The sequence below is a fragment of the Pseudophryne corroboree genome, chromosome 3 (genome assembly GCF_028390025.1).
Source record: "Pseudophryne corroboree isolate aPseCor3 chromosome 3, aPseCor3.hap2, whole genome shotgun sequence".
NCBI classification, from domain to species: Eukaryota; Metazoa; Chordata; class Amphibia; order Anura; family Myobatrachidae; genus Pseudophryne; species Pseudophryne corroboree.
Window position 1 is genome coordinate 743,466,071 of NC_086446.1, and position 22,169 is coordinate 743,488,239.

Sequence of the window (22,169 nt, forward strand, 5' to 3'; positions counted from 1 at the left end):
TTATCAGGCGCAGTCTTTTCGTGGACAAGCGGGCAAAAGGTTCCTCATTTCTGCCCCGTGACAGAGGGAGAGGAAAAAGGCTGCAGAAATCAGCCAGTTCCCAGGAACAGAAACCCTCTCCCGCCTCTGCCAAGCCCTCAGTATGACGCTGGGGCTTTACAAGCAGAATCAGGCACGGTGGGGGGCCCGTCTCAATGAATTTCAGGGCGCAGTGGGCTCACTCGCAAGTAGACCCCTGGATCCTTCAGGTGATATCTCAGGGGTACAAATTGGAATTCGAGACGTCTCCCCCTCGCCGTTTCCTAAAGTCGGCTTTACCGATGTCTCCTTCTGACAGGGAGACAGTTTTGGAAGCCATTCACAAGCTGTATTCCCAGCAGGTGATAATCAAGGTACCCCTCCTGCAACAGGGAACGGGGTATTATTCCACACTGTTGTGGTACCGAAGCCGGACGGCTCGGTGAGACCGATTCTAAATCTAAAATCTTTGAACACTTACATACAGAGGTTCAAATTCAAGATTGAGTCACTCAGAGCAGTGATTGCGAACCTGGAAGAAGGGGACTACATGATGTCTCGGGACATCAAGGATGCTTACCTTCATGTCCAAATTTACCCTTCTCACCAAGGGTACCTCAGGTTTGTGGTACAGAACTGTCACTATCAGTTCAGACGCTGCCGTATGGATGGTCCACGGCACCCCGGGTCTTTACCAAGGTAATGGCCGAAATGATGATATTCCTTCGAAGGAAGGGAATTTTAGTTATCCCTTACTTGGACGATTCCCTGATAAGGGTAAGATCCAGGGAACAGTTGGAGGTCGGTGTAGCACTATCTCAGGTAGTGTTGCGGCAGCACGATTGGATTCTCAATATTCCAAAATCGCAGCTGGTTCCGACGACTCGTCTTCTGTTCCTAGGGATGATCCTGGACACAGTCCAGAAAAAAGGTGCTTCTCCCGGAGGAGAAAGCCAGGGAGTTATCCGAGCTAGTCAGGAACCTCCTAAAACCGAGCCAAGTCTCAGTGCATCAATGCACAAGGGTTCTGGGTAAAATGGTGGCTTCCTACGAAGCAATCCCATTCGGCAGATTCCACGCAAGAACTTTCCAGTGGGACCTGCTGGACAAATGGTCCGGGTCGCATCTTCAGATGCATCAGCGGATAACCCTGTCACCAAGAACAAGGGTGTCCCTCCTGTGTTGGTTGCAGAGTGCTCATCTTCTAGAGGGCCGCAGATTCGGCATTCAGGACTGGGTCCTGGTGACCACGGATGCCAGCCTGCGAGGCTGGGGAGCAGTCACACAGGGAAGGAATTTCCAGGGCTTATGGTCAAGCCTGGAGACATCACTTCACATAAATATCCTGAAGCTAAGGGCCATTTACAATGCTCTAAGCTTAGCAAGACCTCTGCTTCCAGGTCAGCCGGTGTTGATCCAGTCGGACAACATCACGGCAGTCACCCACGTAAACAGACAGGGTGGCACAAGAAGCAGGAGGGCAATGGCAGAAGCTGCAAGGATTCTTCGCTGGGCGGAAAATCATGTGATAGCACTGTCAGCAATTCCGGGAGTGGACAACTGGGAAGCAGACTTCCTCAGCAGACACGACCTCCACCCGGGAGAGTGGGGACTTCACCCAGAAGTCTTCCACATGATTATAAACCGTTGGGAAAAACTCGACAGGTATTGCGCCAGGTCAAGGGACCCTCAGGCAATAGCTGTAGACGCTCGGGTAACACCGTGGGTGTACCAGTCAGTGTATGTGTTCCCTCATCTGCCTCTCATACCCAAGGTACTGAGATTGATAAGATGGAGAGGGTAAGCACTATATTCGTGGCTCCGGATTGGCCAAGAAGGACTTGGTAACCGGAACTTCGAGAGATGCTCACGGAGGATCCGTGGCCTCTACCTCTAAGAAGGGACCTGCTCCAGCAAGGACCCTGTCTGTTCCAAGACTTACCGCGGCTGCGTTTGACGGCATGGCGGTTGAACGCCGGATCCTGAAGGAAAAAAAGGCATTCCGGATGAAGTCATCCCTATCCTGATCAAAGCCAGGAAGGATGTAACCGCAAAACATTATCACCGCATTTGGCGAGAATATGTTGCGTGGTGCGTGGCCAGTAAGGCCCGACGGAGGAAATTCAACTGGGTCGATTCCTACATTTCCTGCAAACAGGAGTGTCTATGGGCCTGAAATTGGGGTCCATTAAGGTTCAAATTTCGGCCCTGTCAAATTTTCTTCCAAAAAGAACTAGCTTCAGTCCCTGAAGTTCAGACGTTGTAAAAGGGGTACTGCATATACAGCCTCCTTTTGTGCCTCCAGTGGCACCTTGGGATCTCAATGTAGTTTTTGGGTTCCAAAAGTCACATTGGTTTGAACCACTTAAATCTGTGGAGTTAAAATATCTCACATGGAAAGTGGTCATGCTGTTGGCCCTGGCCTGGGCCAGGCGCGTGTCAGAATTGGCCGCTTTATCCTGCAAAAGCCCTTATCTGATTTTCCATTCGGACAGGGCGGATTTGAGGACTCGTCCTCAGTTTCTCCCTAAGGTGGTTTCAGCGTTTCACCTGAACCAACCTATTGTGGTGCCTGCGGCTACTAGGGACTTGGAGGACTCCAAGTTGCTAGACGTTGTCAGGGCCCTGAAAATATATGTTTCCAGGACGGCTGGAGTCAGAAAATCTGACTCGCTGTTTATCCTGTATGCACCCAACAAGCTGGGTGCTCCTGCTTCTAAGCAGACTATTGCTCGTTGGATTTGTAGTACAATTCAGCTTGCACATTCTGTGGCAGGCCTGCCACAGCCAAAAATCTGTAAATGCCCACTCCACAAGGAAGATGGGCTCATCTTGGGCGGCTGCCCGAGGGGTCTCGGCTTTACAACTTTGCCGAGCAGCTACTTGGTCAGGAGCAAATACGTTTGTAAAATTCTACAAAATTGATACCCTGGCTGAGGAGGACCTGGAGTTCTCTCATTTGGTGCTGCAGAGTCATCCACACTCTCCCGCCCGTTTGGGAGCTTTGGTATAATCCCCATGGTCCTTACGGAGTCCCCAGCATCCACTTAGGACGTTAGAGAAAATAAGAATTTACTTACCGATAATTCTATTTCTCGTAGTCCGTAGTGGATGCTGGGCGCCCATCCCAAGTGCGGATTGTCTGCAATACTGGTACATAGTTATTGTTACCAAAAAATCGGGTTATTGCTGTAGTGAGCCAACTTTTCTAGAGGCTCCTCTGTTATCATGCTGTTAACTGGGTTTAGATCACGAGTTGTACGGTGTGATTGGTGTGGCTGGTATGAGTCTTACCCGGGATTCAAAATCCTTCCTTATTGTGTACGCTCGTCCGGGCACAGTATCCTAACTGAGGCTTGGAGGAGGGTCATAGGGGGAGGAGCCAGTGCACACCAGGTAGTTCTAAAGCTTTACTTTTGTGCCCAGTCTCCTGCGGAGCCGCTATTCCCTATGGTCCTTACGGAGTCCCCAGCATCCACTACGGACTACGAGAAATAGAATTATCGGTAAGTAAATTCTTATTATTACACATTATGCCACACACCATAATGCTTATTACACATTATGCCACGTACTGTAATGCCCATTACACATTATGCCACACACCGTAATACCTTACATATTATAACACACACCATAATGCTTATTACACATTATGCCACACACCGTAATGCCCATTACACATTATGCCACACACCGTAATGCTTATTACATATTATGCCACACACAGTTATGCCACTGACACCATTTTATGTCTCACACACAAAAATGCTCCTTATAAATTATTCCCCAGCGGTGGGCTGGTGGTACTGCGTACCAACACCATATTTCTTAATGGTACTCCGTACCATCCCGTACCACCCTACTCAAACCATCATTGTTGTCCAGATATTAATACAATATCAGTGTGAGAAGAGAACGGATAAATTGAATTAAGGTGGCAGGGTTGGGCTGTAATTAGGATATTATAAGAACATAAGACAATGGGGGTCATTCATTTTCACTGCACTGCGATCAGGTAAGAACTGCGCATGCGTATGCACCGCAATGCGCAGGCTCGTCACATGGGTACAAAGCGGATCGTTGCTGTGCGATGGGTTTTACGAAGAATCTATTCGCACAGCCGATCGCAAGGAAATTGATAGGAAGAAGGCGTTTGTGGGTGACAACTGACCGATTTCTGGGAGTGGTTGGAAAAACGCAGGCGTGTCCAAACGTTTGCAGGGCGGGAGACTGACGTCAATTCCGGTCCCGGACAGGCTGAAGTGATCGCAGCGGCTGAGTAAGTCCTGGGCTACTCAGAAACTGTAAAAGAGCTTTTTGTACCGCTCGGCTGCACATGCATTCCCACACTTGCACAGCTAAAATACACTCCCCTGTAGGTGGCAACTATCTGATCGCAGCGCTGCAAAAAACTGCTAGCAAGCGATCAGGTCTGAATGACCCCCTATAGCACTTAAGGGAATGTTAAAGCAAGTAGGAGACACGAGGGATGTGCTTAAATTCTGGAACAATTTGTGGTACAGGTTGAGTATCCCATAACCAAATATTCCGAAATACGGAATATTCCGAAATACGGACTTTTTTGAGTGAGAGTGAGATAGTGAAACCTTTGTTTTTTGATGGCTCAATGTACACAAACTTTGTTTAATACACAAAGTTATTATACATATTGTATTAAATGACCTTCAGGCTGTGTGTATAAGGTGTATATGAAACATAAATGAATTGTGTAAATGTACACACACTTTGTTTAATGCACAAAGTTATAAAAAATATTGGCTAAAATGACCTTCAGGCTGTGTGTATAAGGTGTATATGTAACATAAATGCATTATGTGCTTAGATTTAGGTCCCATCACCATGATATCTCATTATGGTATGCAATTATTCCAAAATATGGAAAAATCCCATATCCAAAATACCTCTGGTCCCAAGCATTTTGGATAAGGGATACTCAACCTGTATTGCCAAAATGAAGGTTAATGTGAACCCTTTTGAAGGTTGGAGGCCCCTTGCAGTATATGAGGTAGCCCACCACTAGTGTATAGTACAGTTGCTGCCAGCTTTGCCTAATACCCTATTGTGATGCAGGCTAGAGGCCTCTTCATTAGTCTTACATGAAGGTTCAGTAATTAGTAGGATCTATTCAGTTGTATAAGTTGAAGTTAGGATCTATTCAGTTGTATAATTTCCCTACTAACAACCAAAGTGTTTTCATCCGTTCCTGATAGGACCAAATGTCACCTTTTCAGATATATCACGTTAAACTGGATTATTTATTTTTACCTAACGAGTTTCATGATGTTTTTGCTGGGACACATAGGGATCTCCTCTATTAGCAAACTGAGCCTGCCTTGCTGCAACTCTGCTGGGAACTATGGGGGTCACTCCCACCCGATCGCACACTGCGCTGCTTCGCAGCCGTGCGGTCGGGTCGGAACTGCTAATGCCCTGCGGCCGCATTGCGCAGGCGCGTTGTTACCCGGCGAGCAGCAACGCCGCTAGTGAAGAAAGCGGTCGCAGCGGCAACCGCAAGAAGATTGACAGGAGGAAGGCGTTCCGGGGCGTCAACTGACCGTTTTCTGGGAGTGGTGCGGCGAACGCAGGCGTATCCAGGTGTTTGGAGGGCGGATGTCTGACGTCAATTCTGGCACCTTCAACGCTGGATTCATCGCACAGGGTAAGTAACTCTTACCCTGGTCTTGTTCTGCACAAAACTTCTTTTGCATAGCATGGCTGCACAAGCTATTCCAGCCTTGCTATGCAAAAAAAACACTCCCCCATAGGCTGCGTCTAGTTGATCGCAAGGGCTGCAAAAAGTTGCAGCATGCGATCAACTCGGAATGACCCCCAATGTAACATGCAGCATGCAGTGGTGGCGGAGGTAGAAGACTATGTGGAGACCAGTAGCGGATCTTGCCACGGGCAAGCAGGACTTTTGCCCGGGGCGCCGCCTTCCGGAGGGCGCTGGCGCCATCCGGAGGGCGCCGCACCGTGGCAAGATCCGCCACTGCTGCCCGCTGTGTCCCCCGTCCGGCTCCGCTGCCCGCTGCCGTCCCCGTCCGCCTCCTGTGAAGGGAACTAGACGCTATGCGTCTAGTTTCCCTTCGTGGAGAGTAACTTTGCTGAGCGGTGCGCGATGACGTCATCGCGCACCGCACAGCAAAGGTCCTCTCCACGAAGGGAACTAGACGCATAGCGTCTAGTTTCCCTTCGTGGAGAGGACCTTTTGCTGTGCGGTGCGCGATGACGTCATTGCGCACCGCTCAGCATTCAAGCGGCGCTAGCAATGTACATGGGGCGTAACTGACCACGCCCCCTGTATTAGGCCACGCCCCCTTTCCTGCCCGGGGCGCCCTTGAACCGGCCCTGGTGGAGACAATGGATTAGATCCTCACGTGCAGCATCTTATTAGTGTAAAGGACAGAATTACCATCACCAGTGACTCACTAGAAGAGGAGAGCCTCTGGGACTTATTAAAGGAAGGTAGCTCTCCTTGCACCAGTCCTGGTAAAGGGGGAGATTTATCAAAGCTTGGAGAGAGATAAAGTACAGGCCAATCAACTCCTGTCATTTTTCAAACACAGCCTGTAACATAAAAGAAAGGTGCTTCCAGCACAAAGAGGTATGAATAAGAACCGAGATAAAATTGTAAATTTAACATGGCAGTTGGAAGCAGATTGCTGAGTACTTTATCTCTCTCAACATTATCTCTCTCCAAAGCTTGAAACATCTCCCTCATAATGTGTTTAAATGAGTTCATATGTCATAACCGTCAACAAGGTACACAAATGCCGGCGCTGTCAAGCCTCACTGACACAGTTTATTATCCTTCTTCAGGTGACGCCTACAGTGCAGACCTAGAAGAAGAGTTTGAGAACCAGCAAAGACTCTCCAACAACCTCGTGTAGACCTGTTGTGTTTCTGAGGCGTTCCTCAAGGACTTTCTCATAACAGACAATGCTCTCTCTGATGGGCTACACACACAGGAGGTTCAAATATGAAGAAACAAAAGAATCAACTCACTCAGGTTCTCAAACTTCCCTATTGAAGACATAACATACAAGCATGGTTTCACTTACATCAACAAATGTATACTATTCCCCCTACAACCTGCCATGTCATATGGCGATCGGCAAAGACAACCAAAACTGTGATCCAACGTCAAGATAAATGTAAAGCTACATGGATGGAGCAGTAAAAGGTCAGCTACCTTGGCTACAGGAGGGTACTGTCTGTATATGAACATTTTCTGGGATCAAGTAGTGATCAGTTACAGGCACAGATCATTGTGTTGTACTTACCAAACAAATCAACAAAGTCTAAGGGCTAGATTTACTAAGCGGCGGCTTTCGCAAGTTGCTGATTCACAGGTTTTGATCTTTAGGGGTCTATTCATGTATCAGTGAAATGTGTGGAGAAGTGGGCTAGTGGAGAAGTGGCAACCAATCAGCATTGACGTAACATTTATAACTTGCATACTATACAGTTGTACGGAGCAGCTGATTGGTTGCCATAGGCAACTTCTCCACAGGCTTACTTCTCCACTCTTTTCACTGCTTCATGAATAGACCCCATAAATTGAAACAAGCAATAATAGTCACTGCAGAACACACCTGGGGGTGATTCAGATTCGTTCAGTCGCAATCTGATGTTGGTTGCAATGTACTGATGTCCATCGAGCAGTACGGGACCTGCGTCGTCAGGCGTAGTACAGCAGCAGACTGGGGGTCAGGAGGTGGCGGCGATAGCCTCAGTTATGTTACTTCCGTTTTGTGGGAGTGCCAAGGCCAGGGCTTTGTGTTCCGATGGAGATTTCCTGGCCTCAGAGATGGAGGAACCGCAGCCGGTCTATATTACCTCAGGGTTACTCAGCCTGCCGATGTCGCAGGTACTTCGATGTTGCATCCTCGGAGGAAGCAGCGGATCACCCCTTACCTAGTCTAGCCATAAGTATGGAATGATCAGTATTGTACCTCCTACAGCGTCCAGCAAGGTGAAATATCTGACTTACTGATCTATTAGTCTAGGAACCCAGTGGCAGATGTACTAAAGCCTTGGAGAGTGATAAAGTTGGAGATAAACTACCAACACGTCAACTCCTGTCATTTTTCAAACACAGCCTGTAACAGGGCAGGAGCTGATTGGCTGGTGCGTTATATCTCTCCAAGGTTTAGTTCATCTCCCCCTTGTTACTATGGGATATGTTACAAAAGCAGTTCATTAAAAATGGTTTAAAATACTCTAAAAGCTAGAAAAGAAAAAAACTGTTTTTAAACAGTTATTCCCAAAACTTCTGTCGCTTTTCACACCAAAGTCACTCATAAACATATAACATAACAAGTTGGTACTGTGGGGTGGAAGTATGAAAGGTCGAAATGGGGGGGGGGGGGTGAGGTATCAGTGCATGTTATGTGTGCGGATACCACTCCCCCCCCCCCCCCCCCCCCCATGTATTACTGCGGCAGTGTGCCCGTCTATATTGGTGCTACTTTCTAACGTCAATATTGTGGGCAATGTATGAAAGGTCAGTCGCACTGACCGTTCTGACACCTGCAGCTTTTGATTTCGACAGCTGCAGGTGTCGTTGCACATTCACCACAGAAGGTACAGAGTTGTCCCTGGCTGCGACGGCTTCCGGCTCGGGCTGCAGGTGAGATTACGCAATGCTAGTGAGATCTCACACATGTGCACAGGAGCAGGGAGACACAGCGCATTCAGCACTAAGCTTATTCGCTGTGTGCTCAGGCGGGGATCAGGGGAGGGGGAGCTTTCGCTCCACAGCTCCAGCAGACAAGATGGTAATACCACTTGTCGATGTTACTTCCTGATTCGCGAAGCCGGAAGTGCTATAGCAGCATGATCCGTGGCGCTATAATACATCTCCCCTGTATTTCTAAACTGCCGACATCTAATTTTGACATAGACTAAAACATACAACATTTCTCTGACGTCCTAGTGGATGCTGGGAACTCCGTAAGGACCATGGGGAATAGCGGGCTCCGAAGGAGGCTGGGCACTCTAGAAAGATTTATGACTACCTGGTGTGCACTGGCTCCTCCCACTATGACCCTCCTCCAAGCCTCAGTTAGATTTTGTGCCCGGCCGAGGTTGGATGCACACTAGGGGCTCTCCTGAGCCCTTAGAAAGAAAGTATAGATTTAGGTTTTTTATTTTCAGTGAGACCTGCTGGCAACAGGCTCACTGCAGCGAGGGACTAAGGGGAGAAGAAGCGAACTCGCCTGCTTGCAGCCGGATTGGGCTTCTTAGGCTACTGGACACCATTAGCTCCAGAGGGATCGACCGCAGGCCCAGTCCTTGGTGTTCGGTCCCGGAGCCGCGCCGCCGTCCCCCTTACAGAGCCAGAAGCAAGAAGAGGTCCGGAAAAACGGCGGCAGAAGACATCAGTCTTCACCAAGGTAGCGCACAGCACTGCAGCTGTGCGCCATTGCTCCTCATACACACTTCATACTCCGGTCATTGAGGGTGCAGGGCGCTGGGGGGGGGCGCACTGAGAAGCAATAATAACACCTTGGCTGGCAAAAATTCCATAATATATAGTCCCAGAGGCTATATATGTGGAAAATACCCCTGCCAGAATATGGAAAAAAGCGGGAGAATAGTCAGCGGAAAAGGGGCGGAGCTATCTCTCACAGCACACTGGCGCCATTTCTCCTTCACAGATCCGCTGGAAGGAAGCTCCCTGGCTCTCCCCTGCAGTCTACACTACAGAACAGGGTAAAAACAGAGAGGGGGGGGCACTAAATTTAGGCGCAGTATATAATATATAGAAAAAGCAGCTATAGGGGACATAACTCAGTTAGTCCCTGCATTATATAGCGCTCTGGTGTGTGCTGGCATACTCTCACTCTGTCCCCCCAAAGGGCTTTTGTGGGTCCTGTCCTCATTCGGAGCATTCCTTGTGTGTGTGCGGTGTGTCGGTACGGCTGTGTCGACATGTTTGATGAGGATAATGATGTGGAGGCGGAGCAGATGCCCTTAGAAGGGATGTCACCCCCTGCGGGGCAGACACCTGAGTGGATGAGCTTATGGAAAGTAATGAGTGCACGTATAGACTCCTTACATAAGAAAATTGACGACATGCCAAATGTGGGACAGCCGACTTCTCAGCTCGTGCCTGCCCAGGCGTCGCATGGGTCGTCAGGGGCTCTAAAACGCCCGCTACCGCAAGCAGACCCAGATGTCGACACTGATACTGACACCAGTGTCGACGACGATGAGTCTAACCTGATGCCCACTAAGGCCATTCACTGCATGATTGAGGCAATGAAAGAGGTGTTACACATTTCTGATATAACTACAGGTACCACTAAAAAGGGTATTATGTTTGGAGAAAAAAAAACTACCCGTAGTTTTTTCCCCCATCAGATGAATTAAATGAAGTGTGTGAAGAAGCGTGGGCTTTCCCGGATAAAAAATTGGTAATTCCTAAGAAGGTACTAATGGCGTTCCCTTTCCCGCCAGAGGATAGGTCACGTTGGGAAACACCCCCCAGAGTGGACAAAGCGCTCACACGTTTGTCTAAAAAGGTGGCACTACCGTCTCCGGATACGGCCGCCCTCAAGGAACCTGCTGATAGAAAGCAGGAGGCGATCCTGAAGTCTGTATATACACACACAGGCATTATACTTAGGCCAGCTATTGCGTCAGCTTGGATGTGCAGTGCTGCCGCTGCGTGGTCAGATAAACTGTCAGAAAATATTGACACATTAGACAGAGACACGATCCTGTTAACCATAGACCATATCAAAGACTCAGTCTTATATATGAGAGATGCACAGAGGGAAATCTGCCGGCTGGCATCTAAAGTAAGTGCATTGTCCATTTCTGCTAGGAGAGGCTTATGGACTCGCCAGTGGACAGGAGATGCAGATTCTAAAAAGCACATGGAAGTGTTGCCATATAAGGGTGAGGAATTATTTGGGGATGGTCTCTCGGACCTAGTTTCCACAGCAACGTCTGGGAAGTCAGCATTTTTACCCCATGTCCCCTCACAGCCTAAGAAGGCGCCGTTTTATCAGGTTCAGTCCTTTCGGACCCAGAAAAACAGGCGTGGAAAAGGCGGGTCCTTTCTGTCCAGAGGCAGAGGTAGGGGAAAAAGGCTGCAACAAAAAGCAGGTTCCCTGGAGCAAAAATCCTCCCCCGCTTCTTCTTCCAAGTCCGCCGCATGACGGTGGGGCTCCACAGGCGGAGCCAGGTACGGTGGGGGGGTCGCCTCAAGAATTTCAGCGATCATTGGGCTCGCTCACAGGTGGATCCCTGGATCCTGCAAATAGTATCTCAGGGGTACAAACTGGAATTCGAGGCGTCCCCACCCCACCGGTTCCTAAAATCTGCCTTGCCGATTGCTCCCTCAGACAGGGAGGCGGTGCTAGCGGCAATTCACAAGCTGTATTCCCAGCAGGTGATAATCAAGGTACCCCTACTTCAACAAGGCCGGGGTTATTATTCCACACTATTTGTGGTACCGAAACCGGACGGTTCGGTGAGACCCATTTTAAATTTAAAATCCTTGAACACGTACATAAAAAAATTCAAGTTCAAGATGGAATCGCTCAGGGCGGTTATTGCAAGCCTGGACGAGGGGGATTACATGGTATCCCTGGACATCAAGGATGCTTACTTGCATGTCCCCATTTACCATCCTCACCAGGAGTACCTCAGATTTGTGGTACAGGATTGCCATTACCAATTCCAGACGCTGCCGTTTGGCCTGTCCACGGCACCGAGGGTATTTACCAAGGTTATGGCGGAAATGATGATACTCCTTAGAAAAAAGGGAGTTTTAATTATCCCGTACTTGGACGATCTCCTAATAAAAGCGAGGTCCAAGGAACAGTTGTTGGTGGGAGTAGCACTATCTCAGGAGGTGCTGCACCAGCACGGCTGGATTCTGAATATCCCAAAGTCACAGCTGGTTCCGACGACACGGCTACTGTTCCTGGGTATGATTCTGGATACAGTCCAGAAAAAAGTGTTTCTCCCGGAGGAGAAAGCCAGGGAGTTGTCATCTCTAGTCAGAGACCTCCTGAAACCAAAACAGGTATCAGTGCATCGCTGCACACGGGTCCTGGGAAAGATGGTGGCTTCTTACGAAGCAATTCCCTTCGGCAGGTTCCATGCCAGAATCTTTCAGTGGGACCTGTTGGACCAGTGGTCCGGATCGCATCTTCAGATGCATCGCTTAATAACCCTGTCTCCAAGAACCAGGGTGTCTCTACTGTGGTGGCTGCAGAGTGCCCATCTTCTAGAGGGCCGCAGGTTCGGCATACAGGACTGGGTCCTGGTGACCACGGATGCCAGCCTTCGAGGCTGGGGGGCAGTCATACAGGGAAGAAACTTCCAAGGACTATGGTCGAGTCAGGAGACTTCCCTTCACATAAATATTCTGGAACTAAGGGCCATCTACAATGCCCTAAGTCAAGCAAGATCCCTGCTCCTACACCAGCCGGTGCTGATCCAGTCAGACAACATCACGGCAGTCGCCCATGTAAATCGACAGGGCGGCACAAGAAGCAGGATGGCGATGGCAGAAGCCACAAGAATTCTCCGATGGGCGGAGAATCATGTACTAGCACTGTCAGCAGTGTTCATTCCGGGAGTGGACAACTGGGAAGCAGACTTCCTCAGCAGACACGACCTCCACCCGGGAGAGTGGGGACTTCACCCAGAAGTCTTCCAGATGCTGGTAAACCGTTGGGAAAAACCACAGGTGGACATGATGGCGTCCCGTCTCAACAAAAAGTTAAAAAGATATTGCGCCAGGTCAAGGGACCCTCAGGCGATAGCTGTGGACGCTCTAGTGACACCGTGGGTGAACCAGTCGGTTTATGTGTTCCCTCCTCTGCCTCTCATTCCAAAGGTATTGAGAATAATAAGAAAGCGAGGAGTAAACACAATTCTCGTGGTTCCGGATTGGCCAAGACGAGCGTGGTACCCGGAACTTCAAGAGATGCTCTCAGAGGACCCGTGGCCTCTACCGCTCAGACAGGACCTGATACAGCAGGGGCCCTGTCGGTTCCAAGACTTACCGCGGCTGCGTTTGACGGCATGGCGGTTGAACACCGGATCCTAAAGGAAAAGGGTATTCCGGAAGAAGTCATTCCTACGCTTATTAAGGCCAGGAAAGATGTTACGGCAACGCATTATCACCGCATATGGCGGAAATATGTTGCATGGTGCGAGGCCAATAAGGCCCCAACAGAGGAATTTCAACTAGGTCGATTTCTGCATTTCCTGCAAGCAGGAGTGGATATGGGCCTAAAACTAGGCTCCATTAAAGTACAGATCTCGGCTCTGTCGATTTTCTTTCAAAAAGAACTAGCTTCAGTACCTGAAGTTCAGACATTTGTGAAAGGAGTGCTGCATATCCAGCCCGCGTTTGTGCCTCCTGTGGCACCTTGGGATCTCAACGTGATGTTGAGTTTCTTAAAATCACATTGGTTTGAGCCACTAAAAACCGTGGATCTGAAATATCTCACGTGGAAAGTGGTCATGTTATTAGCCTTGGCTTCGGCCAGGCGTGTGTCAGAATTGGCGGCTTTGTCATGTGAAAGCCCTTATCTGATTTTCCATATGGATAGGGCAGAATTGAGGACTCGTCCCCAGTTTCTCCCTAAGGTGGTATCAGCCTTTCATTCGAACCAACCTATCGTGGTGCCTGCGGCTACTAAAGACTTGGAGGCTTCCAAGTTGTTGGACGTAGTCAGGGCCCTGAGAATTTATGTTTCCAGGACAGCTAGTGTCAGGAAATCTGACTCGCTGTTTATCCTGTATGCACCCAACAAGCTGGGTGCTCCTGCTTCTAAGCAGTCTATTGCTCGCTGGATTTGTAGTACAATTCAGCTTGCACATTCTGTGGCAGGCATACCACAGCCAAAATCTGTAAATGCCCATTCCACAAGGAAGGTGGGCTCATCTTGGGCGGCTGCCCGAGGGGTCTCGGCTTTACAACTTTGCCGAGCAGCTACTTGGTCAGGGGCAAACATGTTTGCAAAATTCTACAAATTTGATACCCTGGCTGAGGAGGACCTGGAGTTCTCTCATTCGGTGCTACAGAGTCATCCGCACTCTCCCGCCCGTTTGGGAGCTTTGGTATAATCCCCATGGTCCTTACGGAGTTCCCAGCATCCACTAGGACCTCAGAGAAAATAAGAATTTACTCACCGGTAATTCTATTTCTCGTAGTCCGTAGTGGATGCTGGGCGCCCATCCCAAGTGCGGATTGTCTGCAATACTTGTAAATAGTTATTGTTAACTAAAGGGTTATTGTTGAGCCATCTGTTGAGAGGCTCAGTTGTTTTTCATACTGTCAAACTGGATATAGTATCACGAGTTGTACGGTGTGATTGGTGTGGCTGGTAAGAGTCTTACCCGGGATTCTAAATCCTTCCTTATTATGTCAGCTCGTCCGGGCACAGTGTCCTAACTGAGGCTTGGAGGAGGGTCATAGTGGGAGGAGCCAGTGCACACCAGGTAGTCATAAATCTTTCTAGAGTGCCCAGCCTCCTTCGGAGCCCGCTATTCCCCATGGTCCTTACGGAGTTCCCAGCATCCACTACGGACTACGAGAAATAGAATTACCGGTGAGTAAATTCTTATTTTCTTAGTCAAATATGTATTTAATATCCTACTATGTAAATCAGAAAAATATTGTTTTACAAATGGCGACCAAAAATGCAATTTTCTGTGTGTTTTCAATCTATTCTCAAAAGTGAACGATATCTGAGAGTTATACTGGGAACACACGTGGCCGACGGGACGGCCGATCTGCCCACCCACTGTATCTGACGATTGGTAAGTGCACACACACTTACCAATCGTCTGCCCGATGTGTCATACACAACTGGGTGGGCATTTAAATGTGCCTGTCTGGTTGAGATGTCAGTCCCCGTACACACAGCCAGATGCACCAATATATATCTGTATATACTGCCGATCGGCTGTGCTGTGGGGCTGACGCGATATGTCTGCGAACAAAGTTGTTCACAGACATATCTGGTGTACACACGGACTCGCAATATATTGGACGTTTGATCGAATGGCGATATATCGCTCAGGTGGGCCTGATTAAGATGTGGACGAAGTGCTGTCCTGTACCGCAAAGTACCGATGTTCAGTACTTTGCACATGCGCAGGACACATTCTGCGACACAGGAAGGCATCAGACTGTCAGTGATTGGGGGCGACAACAGTACTATTTGTTGCTGCCGTTTAGCGGGCGTGAAGAGGCCAGCGAACTCTGTTGTTGCACTCAGATTTTCAGGCTTCTGCAACGGCCAACTTGCATGTCCCCGTGGGTGCCGCAAGCTCTCCAACAGTGCCAGGGAAGATCCGTTTCTGCATCCTTGGATGCAATTTGGATCAGTAATGAGTGGCGCCCCCTGCTGCATCACCATATTAGTGCAATCGCTGCTGCTTCCATGTAAGCACCAGCGATAGTTCCTCCAACCACACCTGAATCAGCCACCCGTCTTCAGACATTAAAAATTGATTTTTAAAAACTTTTACTCCTTTTTAAGAATGCGGTCCTCTGTATGGTATGCTGTAAACTTTGTAAAGAACGCAAAACCTTTATATCTAATTTCCAACAAGAACAATATTGCACCATTCAATACACACAGAATTGTACTTGGTTGATCTGAGTTGAAGGCCAATAACATAATTTCCCAGTTTTCCACTTGTTTGCCACAAGTAATGGTAAAAAACAACAGTTGACACCATCTGAATACATGTCAGATTGTACTTGTCTGTACGGAAATACGTTGTTCTTCTAACACTTTTATATATGTATCGCTGTCACAGGATGTCAGGTTACTGCTGTCATCCTCAACAATGGTGTCATTTTGTTCTACATAATATGGAAGGTCATTGAGCTGACGAAATATATTCCTATGTGACAAGTCTGTCATTTAATGGAACAAATTCATAAACACAGTAAATGGAGAAAATTATAAAAAAGAAAAATCCACCTATCTTAGGGTCCGATTCAGATCTGGTCGCTGCTGTGCAAAATCGCACAGCGGCCGATCATCAAATGACTGCGGATGCGGATGTACCGCAATGCGCAGGCACGTTGCCATACAGCGACAGGATGGTGCTAAAATTTTGATGGCACGGGCGTTCACAAGATGATCGACAGCAAGAGGACGTTTGTGGGTGGTAACTGGATGTCTGGGAGTGTCAGGAAAAATGCAGGATTTCCCAAGCGTTTTCTGGGAGGGTGTGTGACGTTTGCTCCGACCCCGAACAGCCTGTTTGTATCATATTGCAGGAGTAAGTCCTGCGCTACGCACAGACTGGAAAAACCATTCGATAGTGAGTTGCAAATGGATTTGCAGATGTCCGCAGTCTGGCAGAATTTTTGCACGTTCTACGCATACATTTGCATACTTGCATGGGACGGGTTTTCACTCTCTATGGGAGGCGGCTATCTGATTGCAGACGCTGCAAAAACGTACAGCAGCAATCAGGTCTGAATCGGACCCTTAATACTAAGGCTGGGGCTTGGGTGCTTATAATGCACTGTGTGCCCAATCTGCTGGGTCCTTGAAGTCTCCAATGATTCCAATTTCCAGTTCAGGATGAGTAGCGTTGGAGGCTCAAGACTCCAAGTGTAGCGGGCAAACAGCACCTCACACCTCATGTGGATCTATAACTGTATACTGTGCTTACTTACAGATCTCTACTGCGCATAAACAAATTGTAAGCCTCTGATCTGGATTGTGGTGGTGGACAATGAAAACACTAACGATCACATCAAAACCCTGATATTAATATATATTTCAGCACCAAAGGTTTTTAGCCAAATTATCAAAAAAACTTAATTATTTAACTGCGGGATCTGAAGATAACGAGGCACAGTTTCTAAGGACAAACCAGCGACAGGAGATAATTACTTCTACAACAAATGTCAGACAGTGACCTTCTCCCACAGGTTTCTGTGACCGACATATACAGTATTCACATATGTAATGTCAGAAAAGCTCATTAAGAAACTTTGTACAATGTGCACTTTAGCTAATAAAACAAAAAATGTATTTGTAAATGGGAAAAAAACATAGACGGCTCAATTACACGATACTCACAGGATAGCAAAATAACATTATAGCTTGCACCCCCTATTCACTGAGCCTGGGGGTAGGTCCATACAGACACTTATCTCCATGCTTCATGGTTAGCCTAATTTTCCTAGCTGAAAACCGTGGAAGCAAGTTGCTTTGGTGGGAGGAGCAAGATGAAGGTCCAATCAGAAGCCACAATCACAGACACTACACAGCTCATTGGTCCTCCCACTCACACCCACATTCTGTAGGGATTTTGACGTGATCACAGATGTCCTCCACTCTAGGTGCTAGCTGAAACTTGCATTTGGACAGGTGCTTGCTGAAAATGTTCAGCTACGTCTATAAATCACTGTACACACACTAGTGCTGCTTTCACATCGCAAAACCTGCTTTTGAAACGATTCTTTAAACGGTTCTTAAAACGGGTCTGAGCAGTTAAACCCCCTTCACATCGCATGTTGTAACCAGTATATTACCATTTCATTACCGTTTTGGTACCTTTCACATTGAACCCGTTTCACCCATACAAAACAGTGGTTGTCATTTTAAATGTTTATTTCCTGCTTCTGCCTGGTGACATCACACATGGAGACAGCCTATCACCTTCTGGGGCTTGCAAATACCGTTTCAGACCCTTTCACACTGCACAATTAAACGGGTCTGAAACGGGTAGGACCCTGCTTTTTTACCGTTTCAAAATACCGGTATTTTGTAAACGGTAAATTGAAGGTGACCCTTTCACATCGCAGCTCAAACCGTTTAGGAAGCCTGAAAAATCGGCAAATTACCGGGTACAAGCTGCGGTGTGAAAGGGGTATTAAATTGTTACTTGGTCTAAAAAAATGACAAAATACTGTAATGAAAAAGACGGTCAGCATTTATTTATATATGCACCAGCATACTCGCAGGAGTTTACAAGTAGAAACACAAATAGCAAAACTGAGTATTTATAGATAAAGAGATAAGACAGTCTTATGTCACTGTGGGGCACAATAAGATCAAGCTGCTTGACCTTAAGAACTTTACGTCTAGAAGCCCACTAGACTTGCAGGCTCATTTATCAATGAATGATAAATTTCACTGTGAGTGATAAATTGCACCAGCCAATCAGCTCCTGTCATTTTTGAAACATAGCCTTTGACATGGAAGTTAGAAGCTGATTGACTGGTGTCATTTATCACTCACAGTGAAAGTTATCACTCATTGATAAATGATCCCATTGGTGCTTATTGTATGTTTACTGTATGCCTTTGGGCAGCATTTGCAGAGCAAACAGGAAATCAAACTGCTCATGTGTTACTAGCCTAGACAGGACAGAGGCCAGAGCAGTCTCTGTCTCAAATTAGGAAAATGTAGCAGTGCTCTAAAACATGAAAGAAATACATACGTACTGTATTCCCAATGTAACCTTATGGGTGAAAACAAGACTTTGACCAGTTTTTCAACAGTCCTAATGGCTACCTGGTTCACGGTGCTACACTGAAACTTATATTATGGGCAATGAGCGGAACCAGAGCTCTGACAAGTATCAACTGAAATCTGTAGTATGAAGACGTTACAAACTAATACATGAACATTTGTCTACCAAAAGCAAGCAGGAAAACTCATAGTATTTTGCAAATCAGACAGGATGCAGTGTGGTTCCCTTGTGTCTCCTTCCAGGTTAAAAAAAGGTGATTAAGTAACAAAACAAAAAACAAATATATTCCACCATTTTGTTTAAGACCGATATTGCTTTTGATATTGTTAGAATAGTAATTTAAATATTATTTGAATGGGCAACATATAGCCAACATGGGCACAACAGGGTAAATAATTCTTCCACCATTCCTTTCCATAGTTACTTTAATGCAATTGACGCACTCAGATATTTACCCCAAAATGCATATTGCTTGTTCTGAAAGGGATTAGTGTATCTGGACTATTAAAATAATGATCCAGGAACAAAGGTCCCATGCATTTCAGTGGGCCCAAATCCCTGAGTTTAACAATAATTTAGCCTGCATTATTAGAACTGTAAAGTTTCCAAGGTATAGTATTTTGACATGTAATAATACTGTACTGGAGCTTTTTATCCTGCTGTGTAATACCTCATACATTCAGTACATTAATTAATGTTTAACTAATGTACACAATACTGTATGTACCACCTACAGGACTGGTTCACTCTGCAGAGATTATGAAACGTTTGGTTTTATATTTTATTATACTGTACAGATGTGTGTTTTTCATGGAGTGTATGTTACACGTTGGAACAAACTGTTGAGTTAAACACAATAAACCACTGTGGTCAATTGCAAACTGCCTTTTGCTGTTTTTTTTCTTTAAGTTTTGGGTATTTTTAGACTTTTCACCTTTTTACGGTTATTTCACTGGTCTTTGAAAAACATAAAAGAGGGAGTTGGATTATAAAATAGAAGAGAGGGAGGGTTTGAGTTTATTTTATTTTAATTATTTTTGTTTTCTTTTAAATACTGTATTTGTTTAAAAACAGCTTCTAATGTGTTTCATTTACACTAGAAAGCTGCAAAGAAATGTAATCATAATCTTGAGAATACGCTTTACCCAATAGGAAAACATACTTACATAAACATCACACAATTTACTTAATTGTATCTGCTAACACTTGTCTGTCCAGAGCCGGCCTTAGGCATAGGCAAACTAGGCAATTGCCTAGGGCATTTGATATGCCTAGGGGCATCAGCAGCTTCTGCTAATTAAAATGATATGCGGCATGCCTATATTCTGTGTGTAGCATTTCATATGCAGATACAGCCACAGTCGCACAAAGTATATAGGCATGCCACATATCATTTTAATCAGCAGGCTCTGCTTGTACATCCTAGCCACATAGCAATGCAAATAAGATGCATTTTCATTAAAAAAAGGTGCCAGATGTTAGCATTGAGGCAATATTTATGAGGACACATCTGTATCCAAGCAGAGGCAGAGGTCACAGTGTTAGTGGCAGTGTGAGTGCTGTGTGCATGTGAGTGGGTTGGTTGTGCAGTAGTGTTCGGAATATGTGTAAAGAGCATTATGTGTGTCATGTAAAAATGCATTAAAGGGTACTACTGTATGTGTGTCATTGTGTGTATAGAGGCACTAATAATGTGCAGCAAATGTGTAGGGGGGCACTGTGTGTGTCATTATGTGTATAAGGGCATTAATAATGTGCAGCTTATGTGTAAGGGACATTATGGGTAAAAGGGCATTAATAAAGGTTGTCATAATGTGTAAGGCGCATTATGTTTATAAGGACATTATTAATGAGTCTCATATGTGTAAGGGGCATTACTGTGTGGAATTATGTGTATAAATGCATTACTAATGTGTGGCATTATGTGTATAAGGTGCTCTACTATGTGGCGTTGCGTATAGAAAGGGCACTACTGTGTCGTCTAATTTGAATAAAGAGCAATAGGGTGTGATGTACTGTGAATAAGGGGCTCTACTGTGAGGAGTAACGTATATAAGGTAAAGTGATACTACTGTGGGATGTAATATGAATTATGAACACTATCGCATGATCAAATGTGAATGAAGTTGCAGTACTGTGTGGCGTAATTGGAATTGGGGTTACTATTGTGTGGCCATGCCCCTTGCCAGCAAAACACACCCCTTTTTGGGCTGTGCGCCAAATGTGCAACTGTTCATATTTAAAATATAGGGGGTACAAACACCAAAACACCAAAATAAGGACTGCTATGGGTGAGGGATGATGGTGCTGGGAAAGAGGTGCAAGGTCAGAGGCGGAACCAGCGGTGGTGCTAGGGGGCACCAGCCAAAATCTTGCCTAGGGCATCATATTGGTTAGGGCCAGCTCTGTGTCTGTCTTAAGTTTGTTGGGTACACTCTTTTGGAGACTGTGGGGGTTATTCAGGTTTGTTAGCAAACCAAAAAAACCATGTGCAGTGTAGGTGGGGCAGATATAACATGTGCAGAGAGAGTTAGATTTGGGTGGGGTGTGTTCAAACTGAAATCTAAATTGCAGTGCAAAAATAAAGCAGCCAGTATTTACCCTGCACAGAAACAATATAACCCACTTAAATCTAAATCACTCTGCACATGTTACATCTGCCCCACCTGCAGTGCACATGGTTTTGCCCATTACTCTGCTGTATCTAATCTTTCTTTTGAAGTCCCTAATTAAAATAGCTTTATTTAAAAAACAAAACTTACAAAGCTGGGTGTTTCCTTAAAGTTGTTTAAAAAAAAAAATACAGCCTTATTATACTATATTATGGCTACAGGTGATTCAAAAGGGGTCTGGGACTGAGGGTCGACAGCACAAAGGTCAATTGGTCGACACACCTTAGGTCGACATGGACAAAAGGTCGACAGGAACAAGGTCGACATGGAAAAGGGTCGACATGAGTTTTTTGTGGGTTTTTTGTGTCGTTTTCTTCGTAGAGTGACCGGGAACCCCAATTAGTGCACGCGTCCCCTCGCATGGCTCGCTTCGCTCGCCATGCTTCGGGCATGGAGCCTTCGCTCCGCTACCGCTTCGCTCAGCACACTTTACCGTTCCAATCGTAGTCCACGTGCATCGTTAAGTATGAAAAGGTTCAAAAAAAGAAAAAAATCGTGAAAAACTCATGTCGACCTTTTGTCCATGTCGACCGAAGGTGTGTCGACCAATTGGCAGCGACCTAAGGTGTGTCGACCTGGAGTCCGGATACCATTCAAAAGCATACATAGAATTGACACACATTTCTTACAAATAAAAATAAAAAAAGACAGGAGGGCGACAGAGCAAACATTATAAATATGTTCTTGGGCACAGAGCAGAACTTCTGGCTAAATGCTGCTGAAGGGACTTGTTGCTTTGGGCAGCTTGTCAGCTATGATTTAGTTACTGGGAGGATTATAGGGTAAAGCACATTCATTTGTTGGCAGAAAACTCAGTTGGAAAAGGGAATTGCAGAGCACCACAAAACAAACTGAAAATCAACATTTCACATTTTGTCACATTTTTCAGCTAAACTTCATTCCTGAAATAGTCTAACACTTCCAGGACCCAACATAGCACAGAAGGCTCCTTACATAGATAGACTCCGA

General features: G+C 46.4%; 2 protein-coding genes across 2 annotated transcripts in view; one reads left to right on the forward strand and one right to left on the reverse strand.

The window, feature by feature from the left end:
• Window positions 1-19,409, forward strand: part of LOXL4 (lysyl oxidase like 4) — a 151,468-nt gene extending 132,059 nt beyond the window's left edge. The window contains exons 15-16 of the mRNA XM_063962301.1: window positions 6,862-7,225; window positions 16,723-19,409. Coding sequence (XP_063818371.1) covers window positions 6,862-6,932 — 71 coding nt within the window. The 3' untranslated portion in view covers window positions 6,933-7,225; window positions 16,723-19,409. The remainder of the gene's footprint in view (window positions 1-6,861; window positions 7,226-16,722) is intronic.
• The window catches only part of R3HCC1L (R3H domain and coiled-coil containing 1 like), a 201,581-nt gene that overhangs the window by 39,131 nt on the left and 140,281 nt on the right, over window positions 1-22,169 (reverse strand). The gene's annotated exons all lie outside the window — the stretch shown is intronic.